The following is a 16,527-nucleotide window of genomic DNA, read 5'->3' on the forward strand; positions in this document are numbered from 1 at the left end:
GAGTTTCCGAACATCTGTCCCTGGCTGATCTCCACCCTGCTGGGTTATAGGTTCCCACAGGCAGCATCCCTCCTCCTGGCGTCCAAGCTCAGTCACTGAGGCTAACCCCACGGAGTCCCATCCTCTCCCCCGACCTCCTCCACACCTCTAAGCGGGCCCAGGCTAGCCTCTTCTCTCCCTTGTATCACCCCTGGTGTCCCAGACTCAGCTCTGGCCCCACCCCCAACTCATCCCCCTCACGTTGTCCAATGACGTTTCTAAAAGAGCCATCTTTCCATGGCCCTTCCCAGGATGCATCTTACAACCCGGTCTACCTGACGTCCTTTGTCTGACATTCAAAGCCCTCCCCCTTTCTATCAGCAATCAGCAAATCACCTTCCCGCCTCCCCGCTCTTCGAGGGCTCTAGGTTCTAACCGCTCCTCCTTCAGCCTCTCCCACACAGATGCTGAACTCAGGACTTCCCTCTGTGTCTCAAGACCTGGCAACAGGGCCCAGTCCTAGGAAGGTGCTCAGGGTGCTTCTGGCTTAGACGAGAGTCTTTTACAGTGACCCTGCAGTCCTTCCACCAGGAACTCCTGGGAAGCCTCCAGACACACCCCCGGCCCAGCCCCAACTCTATGACCATGTCCCATCAAATACTCACCTTGGCTCCAGGAGGACCAGGAAGACCTGGATTTCCATAAGGTCCAGGAGGACCCTAAAAGGAAGAAGAGACAGAAACAAAGATGATGACAGGAAGCAGGAGCCATTCCGCTTATGATGGCAGTGCCTGGCACCTTCCCTCCACCCTGGTCTTTAGTTTCTGTTCCCCAAGCCAGTGCACAGCCACACGGCCACGGCTACTCAGCCAACCTTCGGGCTTGCCCCCTCGTGGCCCAGCCCTGCAGGAAGCACTTCCCATGTGTCACCTCAGTATATCCTACTCACCTGTCTCAGGTCACCCCATGGCTCAGAGACAGCGCTGGACGCTGACTTCAGACACACCTGACTTTGGAGCACAAATCCTCAGCCCCTATGTGTTGCTGCCTCTCCCCACTCTCAGCCCTGCGCAACCTCGCTGGCTCAAGCCACACCCAACCATTCACTTCCCCCCGCACGTCTGGTAATCTGTCTCCGGGTCACCTTTGCCCATGCCATTCCATCATGTGCTATGTCTTTCTCACCCATCTCCTCTGACTGAAACCTGACCCTCCTTCAAGGCCTGGCTCAAATGCCACCTCCAGAACCCCTCCAGCCACCAGTGACTTATTCACCCTTTAGACTCCAACTGGACTTTTGTATGAGGCTTTGGACTTGACAGCCCAAGGAAGGGTGCCCTTGCCCTCTTGTGAACAAAGCCACAACCCTCCTGTGGCTACAGCATGTGACCAGGGCTCTTCCTCAGACTCCCGCGAGCTCTAAGCTTGCAAGGTCCTTCAGAGACCATGGAGCAGCTTACAGAACAGAGAATCTTGGTCAAAGTCACACAGCAGAGCTGTGGCCAAGCAAGATCAGGGTTGTGGGCCTGGTGGCTTCAAGTCCAGTGCGTATTCATGGAGCTGGATTTCCCTAGGCTGCATCCGAATCCCCCAACAGCTGGGTCCTGTTATGTCCACTTTCTCCAGCAGGGGCCCCGGACTAGACTCTCCCAGTCCAGTAACATAAACAGAGCCCTGAACATCGGGTAACACCCGAGGGTCCTGGCCCAGCTGGAATAATCTGGGGCATCGGGGGCAGGGAGAGGCACCTCACCCCACCCGCCCCCAGACCCGCTGCCCTCGCGCCTGCCCTCTTGACTCATCGGCTGACTGTGTGAACGGCTTTCTCCTGCGCTCCCCCAGGCCAGCTTCCCAGCTGCAGCCTGTCACATTCCAGCCAAGGCACCTCCCTCTTCCTGTCTTCCTCGATGCCTGAACTGGGACCCTCCCCTTCTCCAAATGCATCGGGAGAGAAAGTATCCAGGAATTTCTAAGTGCCACGTGTGACCCTCCTAAAATAACCAGCGTTCCTGCCCCCCTGTCCCACAAGAGCCCACCAAACGCTATCTTCTGACACACAGATGGAACCTGGAAGTGGCAAGACCTGGTCCCAGATCTGAACCTTAGCCTGCAACCTCCAGCCTCAGTCCCCCCAACTGTCCTATGAATGACTGGGACCCAGGGGTCTTTGAGGAATCTGGAGAACCACAGATGCTCACCCAGCCACAGAGCTCAGCTGGAATAGGGCAAAGGTTGGGCAGGAGTGTTCGAGGAGGGGTTCCTGACACCCAGCTCACCCAGAGCCAGGTATGGGCTGCACAAGGTCAAGGGCGGCTGCCTCTCCCCTGTCATGCCCCCATTGCCCCACAGATGGTGGGCCGGAGCATTCGGTGAACCCATCTCCAGCTCGTGGAGATGGGGGCTGCCTGCTTCCCTGCCCCCACCTCCCCACCCCTCTCCAGCTACAGCCTTGCAGAGAAACAAGGCGCATAGTTGACTGGAAGCCAAGCAGACTGATTCTCTAAATGCTGCAGCCCAGAACGCCAGGTGGGAGAGCCTCAGGGATTCCTCGACATCCCTCCTTGGGCCGGGGGAAGATGTGGAGGCAGGGAGGGCGTGACACAGAGCCTTGGCTGACTGCAGGTAAGATCCTGCTCCTCCCGGAGCCCCAGAGCCGCCATCCATGCAGAGAGGAGCTGGGATTGTCGGATGCAGCATTCTGCGATCTTTGGAATTTTATAAACTATGGAATTTCCAGTCTAGGAACAGGATGATGGGAGGTGGGGAGGCAAAGAGCCTGGAAGCATGTCAGGAAAGCCATTCGCCCAGAGCTGGGAGGGACCCTGGAAATGCCTTACTGTGATCCCAGGTTTATAGATGGGGAAACTGAGGCCAGGAGGAGGGAAGGACCTTATCTACGATCCCACAGCTTCTTGGTGGAAATGTTCTGGATTCCCAGACTAGAACTCTTTACCAATTATTTGCCTAGTACCTCCTGCATGCAGGGCACTTGGCTAGACATCTTGAGAGAGGTCATTCAAGGCCTCTCTCCAGCCTAGAGGGGCTTGGTTGAGCAGCCAGAAAAATTGGCACAATGGACGGTTAAGATGCTAGCCCCTGGAGTCAGACTGCTGGGGTTTAATCCTGGCTCTGGCATTTGCTCTGACTTTATCCAAAGTAATAGAACATTTCTGAGCCTCCGCTTCCTCATCTGTAAAAATGGGAATCATACTGGAGCTTATTTCTCAGGACGTCTGGGAAGATGAAATGGAACCGTGCACATGCCCCTCAGCAAACAGAGCTCAGCGGTCGAGGAGGCTTTTAGAAAGTGAACTAAGCCTTCCGGGGGGGGGGGGGGGGGGCAGATAAACCACTGCAGGAGCTCCCAAAAGGGGGCAGTCATCGGAAATGGCATTTCATCATAGCCTTGCGTGGAGGAGGAGTTTGCAAAGGTGAGACACCGAATAGGGAGGACAGCCAGGGCTCAGGAGTCCCGGGTTAAGGGCAGGTTGCCTGAGCCTAGAATGCTAGGTCAAGGGCCTCATCCTGGTCCACGGCTCGTAGCCTCCCTGAGACCTATGTGGTCCCCAGGGCATGTGCTTCCCGAAGGTTCTGGAGCCAGGAGGAAATGCCGCTTCGGACAGCAGATTCCAGAGCCCTGGGCCCAGGGAACACAGGGCCAGGTCTGGAGGGAATGAGGGCTTGGGTAATTGCATAACCAGAACCATCCGCTGGGCTCGAAGCTAAAAATATGCCCCAGGCAGCTATCTCTGCCAGGGCCTCGCCAGGCACCCAGCGTGGGAAAGGCTGATTCAGCTTGGGCACAGAGGCCGGGTGCCGGAGGTCTCGGCCCTCGAGGACAGGAGGCAGATTTTCCTCTAAGAAGACCCCCCAGGGTTCCAGCACACGACTAAGAGCTTGGGTTCCAGTCCCGGCTTTGCCATTTCCTGCTCAATTTCCTCATCCCTAAAATGAGAATGATCACACTGGCCCATGGGGGTTTGGGGTGGGGGTGGGGTCAAATAAGGCGGCATCAAGGGACGTGCCAGGCATAACACATCGGAGCTATTTTCACTCCGAGGCTCGAGCTGGTTCGCGTCAGCCTCTGCAGTCCTGCCAAACTGTCCTCCAGCCTCTCTCCAGCATGCGGAGCTCACCCCCTCACCGGTATGGCCTGCCAAGTGCCTGTATCAGCACCCCCACCCCAGGATGCCCTGCAGACATGGGAAGAAGGACAGGGCTCGGTGGCTCATGCCTGTAATCCCAGTACTTTGGGAGGATGATTGGGAGAATCACTTGAGCCCAGAAGCTCAAGATCAGGTTAGGCAACATAACAAGACCTCATCTCTACAGAAAATCAAACACATCAGCTCAGTGTGGTGGTGCACACTTGTGGTCCCAGCTGCTCGGGAAGCTGAGGCAGAAGGATTGTCTGAGCCCAGGAGGTCAAGGCTGCGGTGAACCACAATTGTGCTACTGCACTCTAAGCCTGGGTGACAGAGTAAGACTTCGACTCAAGGAAAAAGAAAAATGGGAAAAGGGATGCTTGGGTCACACCCTCCCTCCCCAGGTATTCTTTTTCCTGAACAAATACTGAAGCCCATCAGCCTAGGGGGGATAGTCTTCAGAAGTCTCTTCCTTACCCCGGGGCTCAAAGGGTGACACCCACAATGAACAACCAAAGCCTGTAAGAGCTCATCACTGTCCCATGCCATGTCTGTTCACACACCCCCAAGGACCCTCAGTTCACCCCCAGTGGGTGCCAAAGAGAAGTATGGGAGAGCCAGAAGACACACGGCAAACCCAAGACTTCAAGAGCAGCAGGATACAGGCCAAAGAGCCAACCAGCACTCCAAAGAACAGCATGCCATCACTTACCCTAGGCCCTCGTGCACCGGGGGAACCAGGAAGCCCAGGCAGCCCAGGAGGACCCTGAAGAGAAAGCAAGAAGACAGCATCAGACAGTGCCAAGTGGCAACAGAGAATGGGTTCAAGCAGTCATTCAACAGTACTGTCCACACCTCTGGGCATGGAAACACCATGGATGAGGAGAAGAGTTCCCTGCCCTGAGGAACTCACACTCTTTAAGGCTTTCAGGCCTTTGTAGCTACTTACTCAGGGTGTCGCTTCCTCCAGGATGCCTTCCCTTCCCCAAGTGGGATCAAGTCCATTCTTTCCCTTTATTTTAAAGACCATTGTGTTATTTGGGGTACTATCTGCTTAGAAGCCTGTCCCTCCCATCAGATCACAGTCCCCACAGAGGAACTGATGGGATGTGAGCCATCTGTCTATTCCCAGGGCTTAGCCAAATGTTGGACAAAACAAAACAGCAAAGACTTGGGAGCGCAGCCAAGTTCTCTGAAAAGTCAGAGCCGAGAAGGGACTCGGCCAAGGTCACACCGAGCACCTCTGTGCCAAGGAAAGGCAGTGCAGCACAGCGGGTAGAAGCATGGGCTTTTGAACAGGTTGGGCCTGGGTTCAAATCCCCACCTGCCCTTAACCCAAAGGGTTCAGGCACATTCCTTATGCAGCCTGTGCCTATAAAATCAGAGGCAATAATATCTTCCTTGTGGGATTCTTTCAAGGATATGAGAGACAGTCCATGTTTGCTACAGTGCCTGGTTCACAACTGGCACCCAAATGTTCTATCTGTTCTACCACTTCCACCTACGTCACCGCACCCCCAAGAACGTGCAACTGCCCCCTCAGTGGTCTCCCTGCCTCCAAGCTCCTCCACTCTCTCCCCACGGCAGTTGTCTTCCACACAGCCTCATTTGCCTTCCCAAGGTGCTTCCCACTTCCCACAAAAGAAAGTCCGAACCCTGAAGGTTGGCATTGAAAAAGCACCTGTCTGGCCTCCTCCCTTTCCCCTTCACACAGGAAGGGAGGCAACCGGGCAGGCTTGCTAAGCCACGGGTTGACCTTGATTCACACCCTGATTTTACCACTTAATAGCTGGGGACTTCCAGCAACTCCTTCCACCTGTCTTGAGTCGCAGCTGCTCCCATTTAAAATGGGTCCAACAGCTACTGTCCCATCCACCTCGAAGGGGTCAATGAGGATTAACTAAGCGCCTGATGTGAGGAACTGAGCCTGAAGCCTTCGAAGGAAGCCAGGCTTTCGAGGATGTGTGAGGCCTGGGGAATTCATTTGTTTCAAATAACCATCAACGAGATTCCAGGTTTCCTGCCCAGAGTTAAAATCGGTGTTGAAAACCCAGTACGGCTTGGCTGGTAATTAATCCAGATCTCACGCTGGGCAGCCCGGGCTCACAGCTCTGGCCTGTGAACACCACGTGCTCACTCGTCCATGAATAAAATTGAGAGGAGAGATCCAGACAGGCAGATACCGGCACCAAGGCCCCACAGTCGCTGGGTGAGAGCCCTGAGGGGAGGGAGGAGGGGCCGCTTTGTGACCTCGGGCAAGTCCCAGCCAGTCTGAGCACCAGTCCCTCGGGTCAAACCAGTAGCAGAGCTCTGGGGCCGCAGGGATGGTCTCTGGTCCTACGACCAGAGTTCTGCAAGTCTGGGACTCTGGCCCAGTCTACCCGCCTCTCTGCCCCAGCTGGCTCTGAGTAGAGCATGGTGTTAAGACGAGGCCTTGGGTTCACACAGGGTACCCCCACCTCCAGGCTGGGTGGCGTTGGGCAAGCTATTTCCAGTCTCCAAGCCTTTGTTTCTATAACTGGAAAATGAAGATAATAATAGCACCTAGCGGACAGATAATGTATAAAACGTGCTAATCCTGGTGCCTGGCACCCGGTTAATACTCAAAAAAATGTTAGCTGTTATTTCTGCTAAGCAAGCTCCTGGAACCTACCCAACGCAAAATGTTAAGCTACCCTCCCTCCTCCACATCCGCTTCTGGGGGATGGCAAAAGACATCCCTACTTAGAAGGCATTCCTTGGCCCAATTCTCCCAGGTGACCCAGAAACAAAGAGACGTGCAGGGACTAAGGTTGAACATTGCTGTAGGAATACCACACCCTTTCAACAGAAAAGCAACCAGAGACAGGCTCAGAGAGGTAAAGTGACCTGCCCAATGCCACACAGTTAACAAGAGGCAGAGCTGGATTCAAACCCAGGACCAATGGACCTGTTCTCCTCGCCTAGGCAGCTTCCACATAGGCAATCTTGCTGGGGTGTGTCTTTGACTAGGTGTATGACTTTGGGTAAGTCCCTCCTGCTCTGTGGCCATCCGTGAAATGGTCATTCTGGAACCTTCCTGGCATTCACATTTCTCAAGTGGTGGGGGCCAGGATGTGGGTGATTTCCTGCACTAGATTATCAGGCGGGAAAGGCCCATCTCACAGAGGAGAAGGCCAAGACTCAAAGGAATGAAGGGCTTGTCCAGTGCTCCAGGGAGGGACAGGCTCCGTGGGCTGTAGTTCCTGGTGGACCCTGGTGGGGCCGCAGCTTGCAGAGGCCTGGACACTCCCTCTTGGCATTTCTTCCGACCCAGAAATGGGGCAACCAGGCCGGAGTCTGACCTCATCCACAACATCTGCAGAGCAGACTCAGAGTGCCAGTCAGGACCCAGGGTGATGTCAGCCCACGGGCCAACTCCTGGACAGGGCAGCCCAGGCCCCAGCTGCAGCCTGGCCAATCCCTCTGCTCCATCAACCTGGGCCAGGGCCATTGGCCGCCCAGCTCCAGTCGCGGGCCTGACCCTTCCCCACTCAAAGCTCACTCTGTTCACAGGCAAGCAAGAGTGGGCACTTCTGGCCCCTCTCCCCTGGTCTGAGACCCCGTCTGTCCTCCTTGCAGTGGAAAAATGCAGCCATTTCTTTCCAGGGCCTGCAGCCTGAGCGGGTGACTATGGGATGATTCACCAGACCGGGGTGGGATTTTCCACTCCACGCTGCAAACAACGGGGCCTCTGAGAGGGCCCAGCACTGAGGGGGAGCAGAGCGGGGGCTGCAGGCCCGCCTTGGGGAGGCGGGGGAGGCCTGGCCTCCAGGCGCACGCAAACAGAGCCATGGAAACAACCGAGCAGCCCCCTCGGGGTTTCCCCCAAGGGTCCTGGCCTCCGACAGCCAGATCGAGGGGAACCCCATCCTATGGAACAAGTCCACCCTTGTGTCCAGCTGCAGTGGTCTGCCTGCCAAGCACTGCAGAGAGAAGTCGGTCCTGGCTGGCATCTCCTCTGGCAGTAAGCAGGGAGAGATCTTACAGGCGTGGGATTTGGGAGTTCAGTCCTGGGTGTGCTGTGAACTGCCATGTGACCCTGTGTGATGACCTTTCAGGCTCTGGACCACAACTCTGTGGCTGGAGCCTGCTGGGGGTGGATAAGGGGTCTCCAAGGACCCTCCCACCTCTGACCATCTGAATTCATGAATATTCCTAAGAATTCCCACAGGGCACTGAGCCTTCCCCAGTCTCTGTCCTAGTCAGGACCTGTCGATCAGAGCTCCTGGGAGTAAATACAGTCCTACATGGCCTTGAGCAAGTTACTTCATCTCTCTGTGCCTCCAGGCCTCAGCCTATCCAGCTGTGAAATGGGGATGTAATACCTGTCTTCCGGTATGACATGCTGCATGCTGGTTATTCCCCCGCCATCTAAAGCTGACTCTTGACAGACTACACCCTCCGGCTTCCTTGCACTCTGGTTTCTGGCTGGGTTTGGCCAATAGGAGACCCCAGTAAAAGACTGCAGAGTAGGAGAGAGGGCAGGGCATTACCTCCCTGCTGTGCTGGAGTTTGGCCACAGCCACGCTCTCATATGGCCCCAGCTCCTGTTGGGAGACCCCTGCTCCAGGTTTTAACTCCCACTGCATTCTGGAATACCTTTCCCTTCCCAGGGACCTTCAGGTCTGGGTGTGAGATCAATCTCCTGCAGCTTCCGGGCCCCGTGGGCTTCACTGCTTCTGCTGGTTCCTTGGACACTCCCCACACCTCTGCAAAGAGTCCTTTCCTTAAGCTCTCTCCAGACCAATACAGCAAACTGCTTAGCATGGGGCCTGGCACACAGTAGGTGCTCAAACACAGTATGCTAAAGACAAAGAAAAATACCTCTCTTCTGGGTTCCAGATGATGCTAGGATAAGGCGTGACTTTCTCAAGGTCTATCCCCAATTTCTAATGGCCAAAACCATGAAGGAACTGGATACATCAAAAAGATGCCCCACAGTCGGGCACTGTGGCTCATGCCTGCAATCCCAGCCCCTTGGGAGGCCTAGGTGGGAGGACTGCTTGAGTCCAGAAGTTCGACACCAGCCTGTGCAACATATCAAGACCCCATCTCTACAGAAATGAAAACAAATTAACTGAGCATGATGACACATGCCTGTAGTCCCAGCCACTTGGGAGACTGAGGTGAGAGGACTGCTTGAATCTAGGAGTTGGAGGCTGCAGTGAGCTGTGATCATGCCACTGCACTCCAGTATGGGCAACAGAGCCAGACCCTATCTCTACAAAAAATAAGTTAGCCATGCATGGTGGCATGTACCTCTCTAGTCCTAGCTACTCAGAAGGATAAGACAGGAGGATCACCTGATCATAGGAGGTCAGGACTGCAATGAGCTGATTGTGTCAGTGCACTCCAGCCTGAGTGATAGAGGGAGACCCTCTGTCGCCTCTTTAAAAAAAAAGGAAAGAAAAAAGATGCCCTTCCAGCAATGCCCTGGGGTGGGACCATAGAGAAAAAAACAAGCAAATGAAAATACATCAAGAAGTTTTAAGAGGAAGCTCTGGGTGCAGAGGTAGAAAAAGTGGGGGAAGTCCACCTCTAAAACACTGCCTGCCCAGCTGACATGCATCATGATACTCTCATCCACTCAGGCTCCCAGGTTGCCCTACTTCAATGATAGGCCCAGGTCTGTCAGAATTTCATAGCAGTTCTCCAAACAAATGCAGGATTGTGTTCAGAGCCTCCTGGTTCTCTCGGTGCAAAAATGTCCCCACCGCAATACCCACCGTCAGTCCACAATCACAGCCACAATGATCCACCAAGATGCAGGTTTCCAGGTACCAGAGCTGCATGCTTGACAGCCCTGGTTTCCCTGAAGCCACATAAGAACCCTGGAAAGTTAGGTGGTACCGTAGCCTCATTTTCGAGGCATAAACTGAGGCTCAGAGAGGTTAAATGACTCACACAGCACCAGACCTACTAGAAGGCATTCAATCAACATTTGTGCAAAGAATGAACACATGGCTGGATAAGGGAATGGTTCAAACCCAGGTTGCTCTAAATCCAAAGCCCACATGCTTCTGCCGCCCACACGACTTCCTCACCCCCTCCCTACCCGCCCCCCGCACCCCAAGCAGGAGCTCTGAGCAACTTCAAGGAGGCCGGCCTGGGAGTTAGGACAATTTGGGTTTTTAAGGATCATATTCCTTCATTCATCTCACACAGTCACAGAGCACCTGCTGTGGGCTGAGTTCTTACCTGAGTCTCCCCAAGGTAACGCTTGCAAAAAGTACAAATGCCAATGGCCTGATCATGAATGAATAGGTCCTGCCTCACCTCCTCCTTGGTGTGGGGCTTCTGTGCGGTTTCTGTGCAGCTTTGCGAGCCGCCGTCTCTCCTCCCCAACTCACCCAGGACAAGTTCAGCTTTTCCTTGACCCCAACCCCCTTGGGCACCCATGGACCTCCCTTGAGCTAAGCTTAGTTAGCTGCAGCTCCTAGCAGGCCTCGGCCCGGAACTCCATCTCAGTTCTGCCAGTCGGCCTCGTGCCCCCAAGAACCCCGGGAGGAGGACTGCACATGCAGACACACCCGTTGCACCCCAATCAGGCACCAAAAGGCCCCACAGCCATTTCTAAGGGAAAAGATCTTCCAGTGTCCTGTAACGGGAGAGATGGAGCCGGAAAAGGAAAGGATTTCCCCAAAGCCACTCAGCAAACCAACTTGCTCCCTTTCTACTGCAGCTTTAAGTGCAAATTCTCAGGTCATCCTCCCAAGAGGGAATGGGGGAGCAATTACCATCTTATATGCTGTAGAAATGGAGGCCTGGAGTGGATCAGAGACACAGAGCTGTAATGGGGAGTCAGGATTTGAACCCAGGTCTGTGAGTGTCTCCAGACTGGGAACAATTAAATTCTGTTCCCAGGGGCAGCATAACTTTAGCTCTGCTGAGCTTAGATGCTGGTGGTACTGGGGCAGGGGGACATAGGGGAGACTGAGAGAGCGGGAGTTCACTGCACCACGGCCCAAAGGCACCACTTCCGTTCTATTATTCTGGTGTTTGGTGAAAAAGAAGCGACCGGGTTGCCACCTGCTACACCATGTACAGACATCCCGTCAGCTTCTCGGTTACTACCAGAGTGAGGCTAGGCTCCAAGCTGGGGGAGGGAGGGGAAGGAGATGGCATGGGGTATGCGGCAGGGAGGCGACCTGGGGAGACTGAGGTCGGCCCTCTTGCTCACAGCAGTCAGGGCTGGGGGAGTGGGAAGAGCCGTGACCCTGAAGGGACATCAGGCCCCCGAGTTGCATCCCAGCTCCTTCAGGAACATGCTGGGTGCCCTTGGTCAAGCCCTTAGTCTCTGTAGCCCCTGTGGGGCAGGGATGAGGACTCACATCCTGCCCTCCTGGACCAGTGCCCATAAGGTCCTAGAGGGGATGCCAGGGGTGGAGAAGTAGCTCATAACCTGGATGGGTTATCGAAATGGAAGATTCGTTAGATGCTCAGCCCTCCCTTTGGGGCCAGGGCAGGGTCTGATTTCTCTCTGAAGACCCCAGCCTCCGAGAGTCTCACAGTAGACACTCGGGGGGTGGGATGGAATGCATTGGTCTTGGAGTCTAGAGTCATTCATGTGAACTTCAACTCTGCCTCCTCCTGCTGTGTGACCTTGGGCAAGTCCTAGCCCTCTCTGGGCACCACCTCCTGTCTCCTCACCTGCCCAATGAGGAACATTGAACTGAATAAGCACTAAGTATCTGTTGACGGGAGACCTGGTAAGAGGCCTCACTTCCTGCTGACCCAGAGCCCAGAGCCCTGAGCCCTAAGCCCCAGGGGAAAATGTACAATTCGGGCACTCAGCAGCCTCAAGGGCAGATTCTGCACCCAGAAAACGGTTTCTGCTTCTTCCTCACACCATGTGCAGCTTGGAGGGAGGGCGGGCTGCCTCCACTCAGCCGGGCTGTGCCCTGTGGCCGGGGCCCTCACTGTCCTGTCGGGAGGGGAGAGTTCCCCTTCTGACCTCACTGCTGGTGAGCCCGGCACATGACTGGTGGGAAGCTGAGCGGTCGGGGCCCCGAGGCACCTGGTGCCAGAGGCGGGTGGGCCGCCCGGGGAGGGGGAAAGGGCTCCTCGTCCTTTCCAGTTCTCTCAGTCGCCAAGTTCAGAACACGGAACTTGAGCAGAACGTTGACATAATTGCAAAGCAATGCATACAATTTCCATAAGTTTTACAATATGGTTATAATAAACGCGGGCTCTCGGTCCCCTTGGAGACAGGCTGGATAAATATTATTCCTAATGATTATTAAAACTCATTAAGTGTGTGTGTAAGGCCTGGGAATTCCCAGCATCTGCCACTGTCTCCACATCGTAGGGAGCCCTAACCTCAAACACAGGACCCAGTGGGAGAGCCGGCTTCAGGAAGGCGGAAGAGAGGCCGCCACTCGGTGGTCACCTCCAAGGCGGGAGGAGAACAAGCAGGAGCCTGAGCCTCCTGGAAACTCCATCCCGTCATCCCCACCCGGAGGAATTGGCCTCCAGCTGCGGGAAGGTCGTTGCCCCTGGAGACGGTCCCAGGCAAGCCGGAGGCATCGACCCTGAGACCATCTCCCGCACATGGAATGTTCTCTTTTCCCTTCCCATTCACTCTGGCCCACGCCGCCCTTCCTCATCCCAAACTCCTCTACGGTCACACACCAAACACCCACAGTGCCACAAATGGAGTTGGCAGAGGGGGCGGGGGGGCAGAGGGAAGACAGCTTGGAAGACTCAGACGGGAGACGCAGGACCGGTACAGAGAGGAGTAATCTTGTCCCTCCTAAAGGGGCAGCCTGAGGGCCACTGCACCTCCCACTCTCCAAGAGAAGCTGCTGAGTCTTTTTTATAAGAAATCTCTCACGTTTAAAAAATGCTAGTAACTTACTCAATTTTTAAAAAATACCATGGCACGTGCCAAACTAAACATATCCAGGGTTACCCATGTGCGACCTTTGTCTGCGACTCCCAGGCAAGCTGGTAGCCAGGAGGAGCCACGCTCCGGGATGAGGTAGGAGAGCTGGGCTTGAAGGCCACTCAGCTCTCGCTCCGCGTGGCTTGTGAACAGCCTTCCTTAAGCCGTTTGGCCTTTGCAGTTCAGCTAGCAAAGAATGGCCTTGGGGCTGGGCCAAAGCCCAGGGGTGCTCTTCACCTGGGGTCGGCCGCCAGACCTGAGTCTGTCTCGGTGGGTCCCAAATCTGGACCAGGATGTGCAGTAATGCAGAGGATACCACCGGGAGTCAGCGCCTGGGTTCCAGTCCGGTATGCCCATAACCGGCTCTCTGCTCTCAGTTGTCCCCTTTCCCCAGCCCTCACCAGGAGCAACCACTCAACCAAATGCCCCCATCGCTCAGTTGAGCTCTAAGCAGCATGCAGACCCCACCCAGTCTTACCGGCAAACCGCAGTCTCCCTTGGGCCCCGGAGGCCCCATCAGCAGAGGGGAAGGTGTAGGTCCCGCCAGGTGAATGAACGAGTAGCTCGTGGGCCGGGGACTGGAGGACAGGGATTGCGCCGGGGCCAGTACCAGGGCCGGGGTGGTCTGGAGACTGGGCTGGGGCTGTCTGAGCCTGGGCCTGGTTGTCAGATCGCTCAACGGGGCATCCCTGGCTGCCTTCCCAGGTCTGAGGGGGGCGGGCTTCCGGGGGCTGCTGTCAGGCCTCGCTTTCTTTGAGGCTTCTGATCCAGTGGGCTTCTTGTTTCCAGGGGGGACTGGACCAGGAATGGGGGCGGGAGATGCCGTTTTGGGAGCTCTGGTGCCCGAGGCTAGAGGCACCGCCGTGGCTGGTGGCTGAGCGACCCTGGGAGAGCCAGGGGTAGGGGCAGGAGACAGAGATAAAACACTGGGCTGGGGAGGTCTGTGAGTGCTGGTGTGGGAGGAGCCCGACTTACGGGCATGGCCGGTTGTCTTGGCATCAGTCTGGGCTCCTGTGGGAATGGGCTTACTAGAGGAACCAGTGGTGGGAGGCAGGGGCCGGGCGCTGGGCAGAGGGGGCCTGAGCGTTACAGAGGTCCTCCAGCTGGGCTTCTCTGTGGGACGGAAGACTTTAGCAGGAACTGGACGGGAAGTGGGTGGCACCGGCTTCTGGGTAGCTGAGGCTAACTTTGTCAATGAAGGTGGAGCTGTTTTCTGGGCAGGATGGGGGCTTTTGATGGGGGAAACTGAAGGAGAAGGGGCTGAAGTCCTGGTAGGGAGGCTTTTGGGGATTTTGGTGGCTGTGATCTTCGGTGATGCTTGGGTGGCCGCAGGGCGAGGAGTCCTGGTGGAGCCAGCAGGAGATGCTGGGGGCACGGGGGGATGCACGGTCCTGGAGGACAGCTTGGCGGACAGTGGCGGGGTCCAGGCTGGGTCCCCCACTGCAGTATGCAGGGGAGGGTGGGCGTGGCTAGTCCTTAGGGGCTTGGTGGGCGGAGCGGGTGCCACCGTCCCCCTGGGCCTCCCGCCTGCTGGCCGTGACCCCAGGGATGGTATGGCAGTGGTCAGGTTCTCCAGGCCTGGCAGGGTGAGGTCGGTCTGGAAGGCAAAGGGTCTGCCAGAGTCTCGGGGGAAGAGGGGTCCCAGCGGGGGCCGATACGTGTCGGCCTGTCCACACTGCTTTCTCAGGTGGGTACAGTAATTGTGAGCGACCTGCGTCACAGGGTAGACACTGAACTGGCACAGGGCACCTTCAAACTGGACCGCGTGGGGGCTCATCCTCCCCAAGAGGAAGGAGCCCTCGGGGTCGAGCGCAGGTTCCCTGTGGAAAGGCAGCGGGACAGGCACCCGGCGCTGCCCACAAGCCGTCACCAGTGTGACCGTGCGGCTGCGGAGCTCCAGGGCCAGGTGGTGCCAGCGCCCGTCATGCACGTCGAGGTCGAAGGCCACGGAGCGCCGGGGCCCCAGGTGGACCACCGTCTTGCCGGGGAGGAACTGCAGGCCCAGCTGCAGCTTGTGCTTCCGGCTGCGGACGGCAAAGAGGAAGGCATGGTTCACCCGGTGGGAGCAGAGGCTCAGCACCAGCGCCAGCTCTGAGCCCAGGGCGGCGGGAAGAACGGCGGCCGCGGGGGCCCGCAGCCGGGCCCGCTGCGTCAAGATGAAGCCGGACTGGAAAGGAATGACTCCCGGGGGTGCAGGGCTCCGGCCGCCCCCCGCCTTTGACCAGCTGAGGCCCAGCTGCTGGAGGACGTCCACATCTGAGAAGGCGGGAAGAGGGGGGACGACACCATCAGGGCCTGCTCCAGCCCCAGAGCCCCCCCGGCGGCACAGGCAGTGTGGACAGTCCACCCACAGCTACCTGACCTTTCATTCATTCATCTAAAAATAACACCGCCCCATAGCGGTAGCTGAGGGGTACCTTGGAGCCACCTGGCGTGGACTGCAACCCCTTATCTGGCGGCATGGTCTTGCATATCGGGGTGGAAAACACAGGCTCTGGAGCCAAGCTTCCTGGGTTCAAATCTGCCACTTACTAACCCTGTGACTTCGGTGCCTCAGTTTCCCACCTATTAAATGGGATAATAACAGCCCCAACCTCAGAAGGATGTTGTAGTGATTAAATGAGTGAATACACTTGTTAAAAGGTCCCTGGTACAGAATATGCACTTCCAAAGGACAGCTCCTAATATTTAAAATAATGATAATCACCAAATGCTAGTGCTGAATATTCAAGGCTGCCCAACGATCAGGAGCTGCACACCCATCTCTCTACCTAAAAAGTCACCTCCTCCAGGAAGCAGTCCCATAAGTGAGGGACCAGGGTGACAGGAATGGACGTGTCACCAGAGCTTGGCAAGGATGTCCAGGGGGCCTGACTGGTTTCACCACCTCCTCCGGAGCCCACCCAGTCCCCTTCCCACTGCCGAGGGCTCGCTCTAGAAAAGGCTAGGGGCTTGCTATCTGCTCTCGGCTGGGCAATGGCATTTCCGCTGGCTCCTTTCCCTCATGTGGTTCTGTAGAGAACGGAGAAAGTCATCAAGGCATCCCTGCGACCTCTGTCCTCTGGAAAAGTGTTTGGACATCCGACCGTGGTCTGGCCAGGTCACATCCGCTCAGTAATTATGTCGCAGGGCTTGCCAGAGCAAAAGGAGGGCTTCCAGAGTGTTTATGGAAAGGCTTCCTGACGCTGCCTCTCCCGGGTCATTGGACCCCCTTCAGCTGGCTGAGCTGCCGGCGTCTGCAGAAGCAGGCTTCCTAGAGCAGTCTCAGCAGGGAAGGAGAAGCTGCCTCTGGAATCAGGGTCTGGGTTAGGTCCTTGGAGCCCCTCCCCTGAGCTCAGCAAGTTGGCCCTTGAGTGCTGAAATCTCTCTCCCTATCACCCCTTATAAGGGCTGTACTGGGGGCTAAATGCAACATTGGGTACTTAGAAGGCCCTCTGTTGACAACAGTGAGATAGCGGCTGGGTGGGAGGGTGGGCGGGTGAATGGATAAATGGATGA

At 56.3% G+C, this 16,527-nt stretch overlaps 1 protein-coding gene across 1 annotated transcript in view; it reads right to left on the reverse strand.

The window, feature by feature from the left end:
- Positions 1-16,527, reverse strand: part of COL27A1 (collagen type XXVII alpha 1 chain) — a gene marked incomplete at its 5' end in the record, with an annotated part of 150,191 nt that overhangs the window by 125,854 nt on the left and 7,810 nt on the right. The window contains 3 exons of the mRNA XM_008057214.2: positions 645-698; positions 4,837-4,890; positions 13,508-15,285. Of these exons, the coding sequence (XP_008055405.2) occupies positions 645-698; positions 4,837-4,890; positions 13,508-15,285 (1,886 nt within the window). The remainder of the gene's footprint in view (positions 1-644; positions 699-4,836; positions 4,891-13,507; positions 15,286-16,527) is intronic.

Source organism: Carlito syrichta, unplaced genomic scaffold (genome assembly GCF_000164805.1).
Source record: "Carlito syrichta isolate Samal-C Ts95f unplaced genomic scaffold, Tarsius_syrichta-2.0.1 Scaffold302868, whole genome shotgun sequence".
NCBI lineage: Eukaryota > Metazoa > Chordata > Mammalia > Primates > Tarsiidae > Carlito > Carlito syrichta.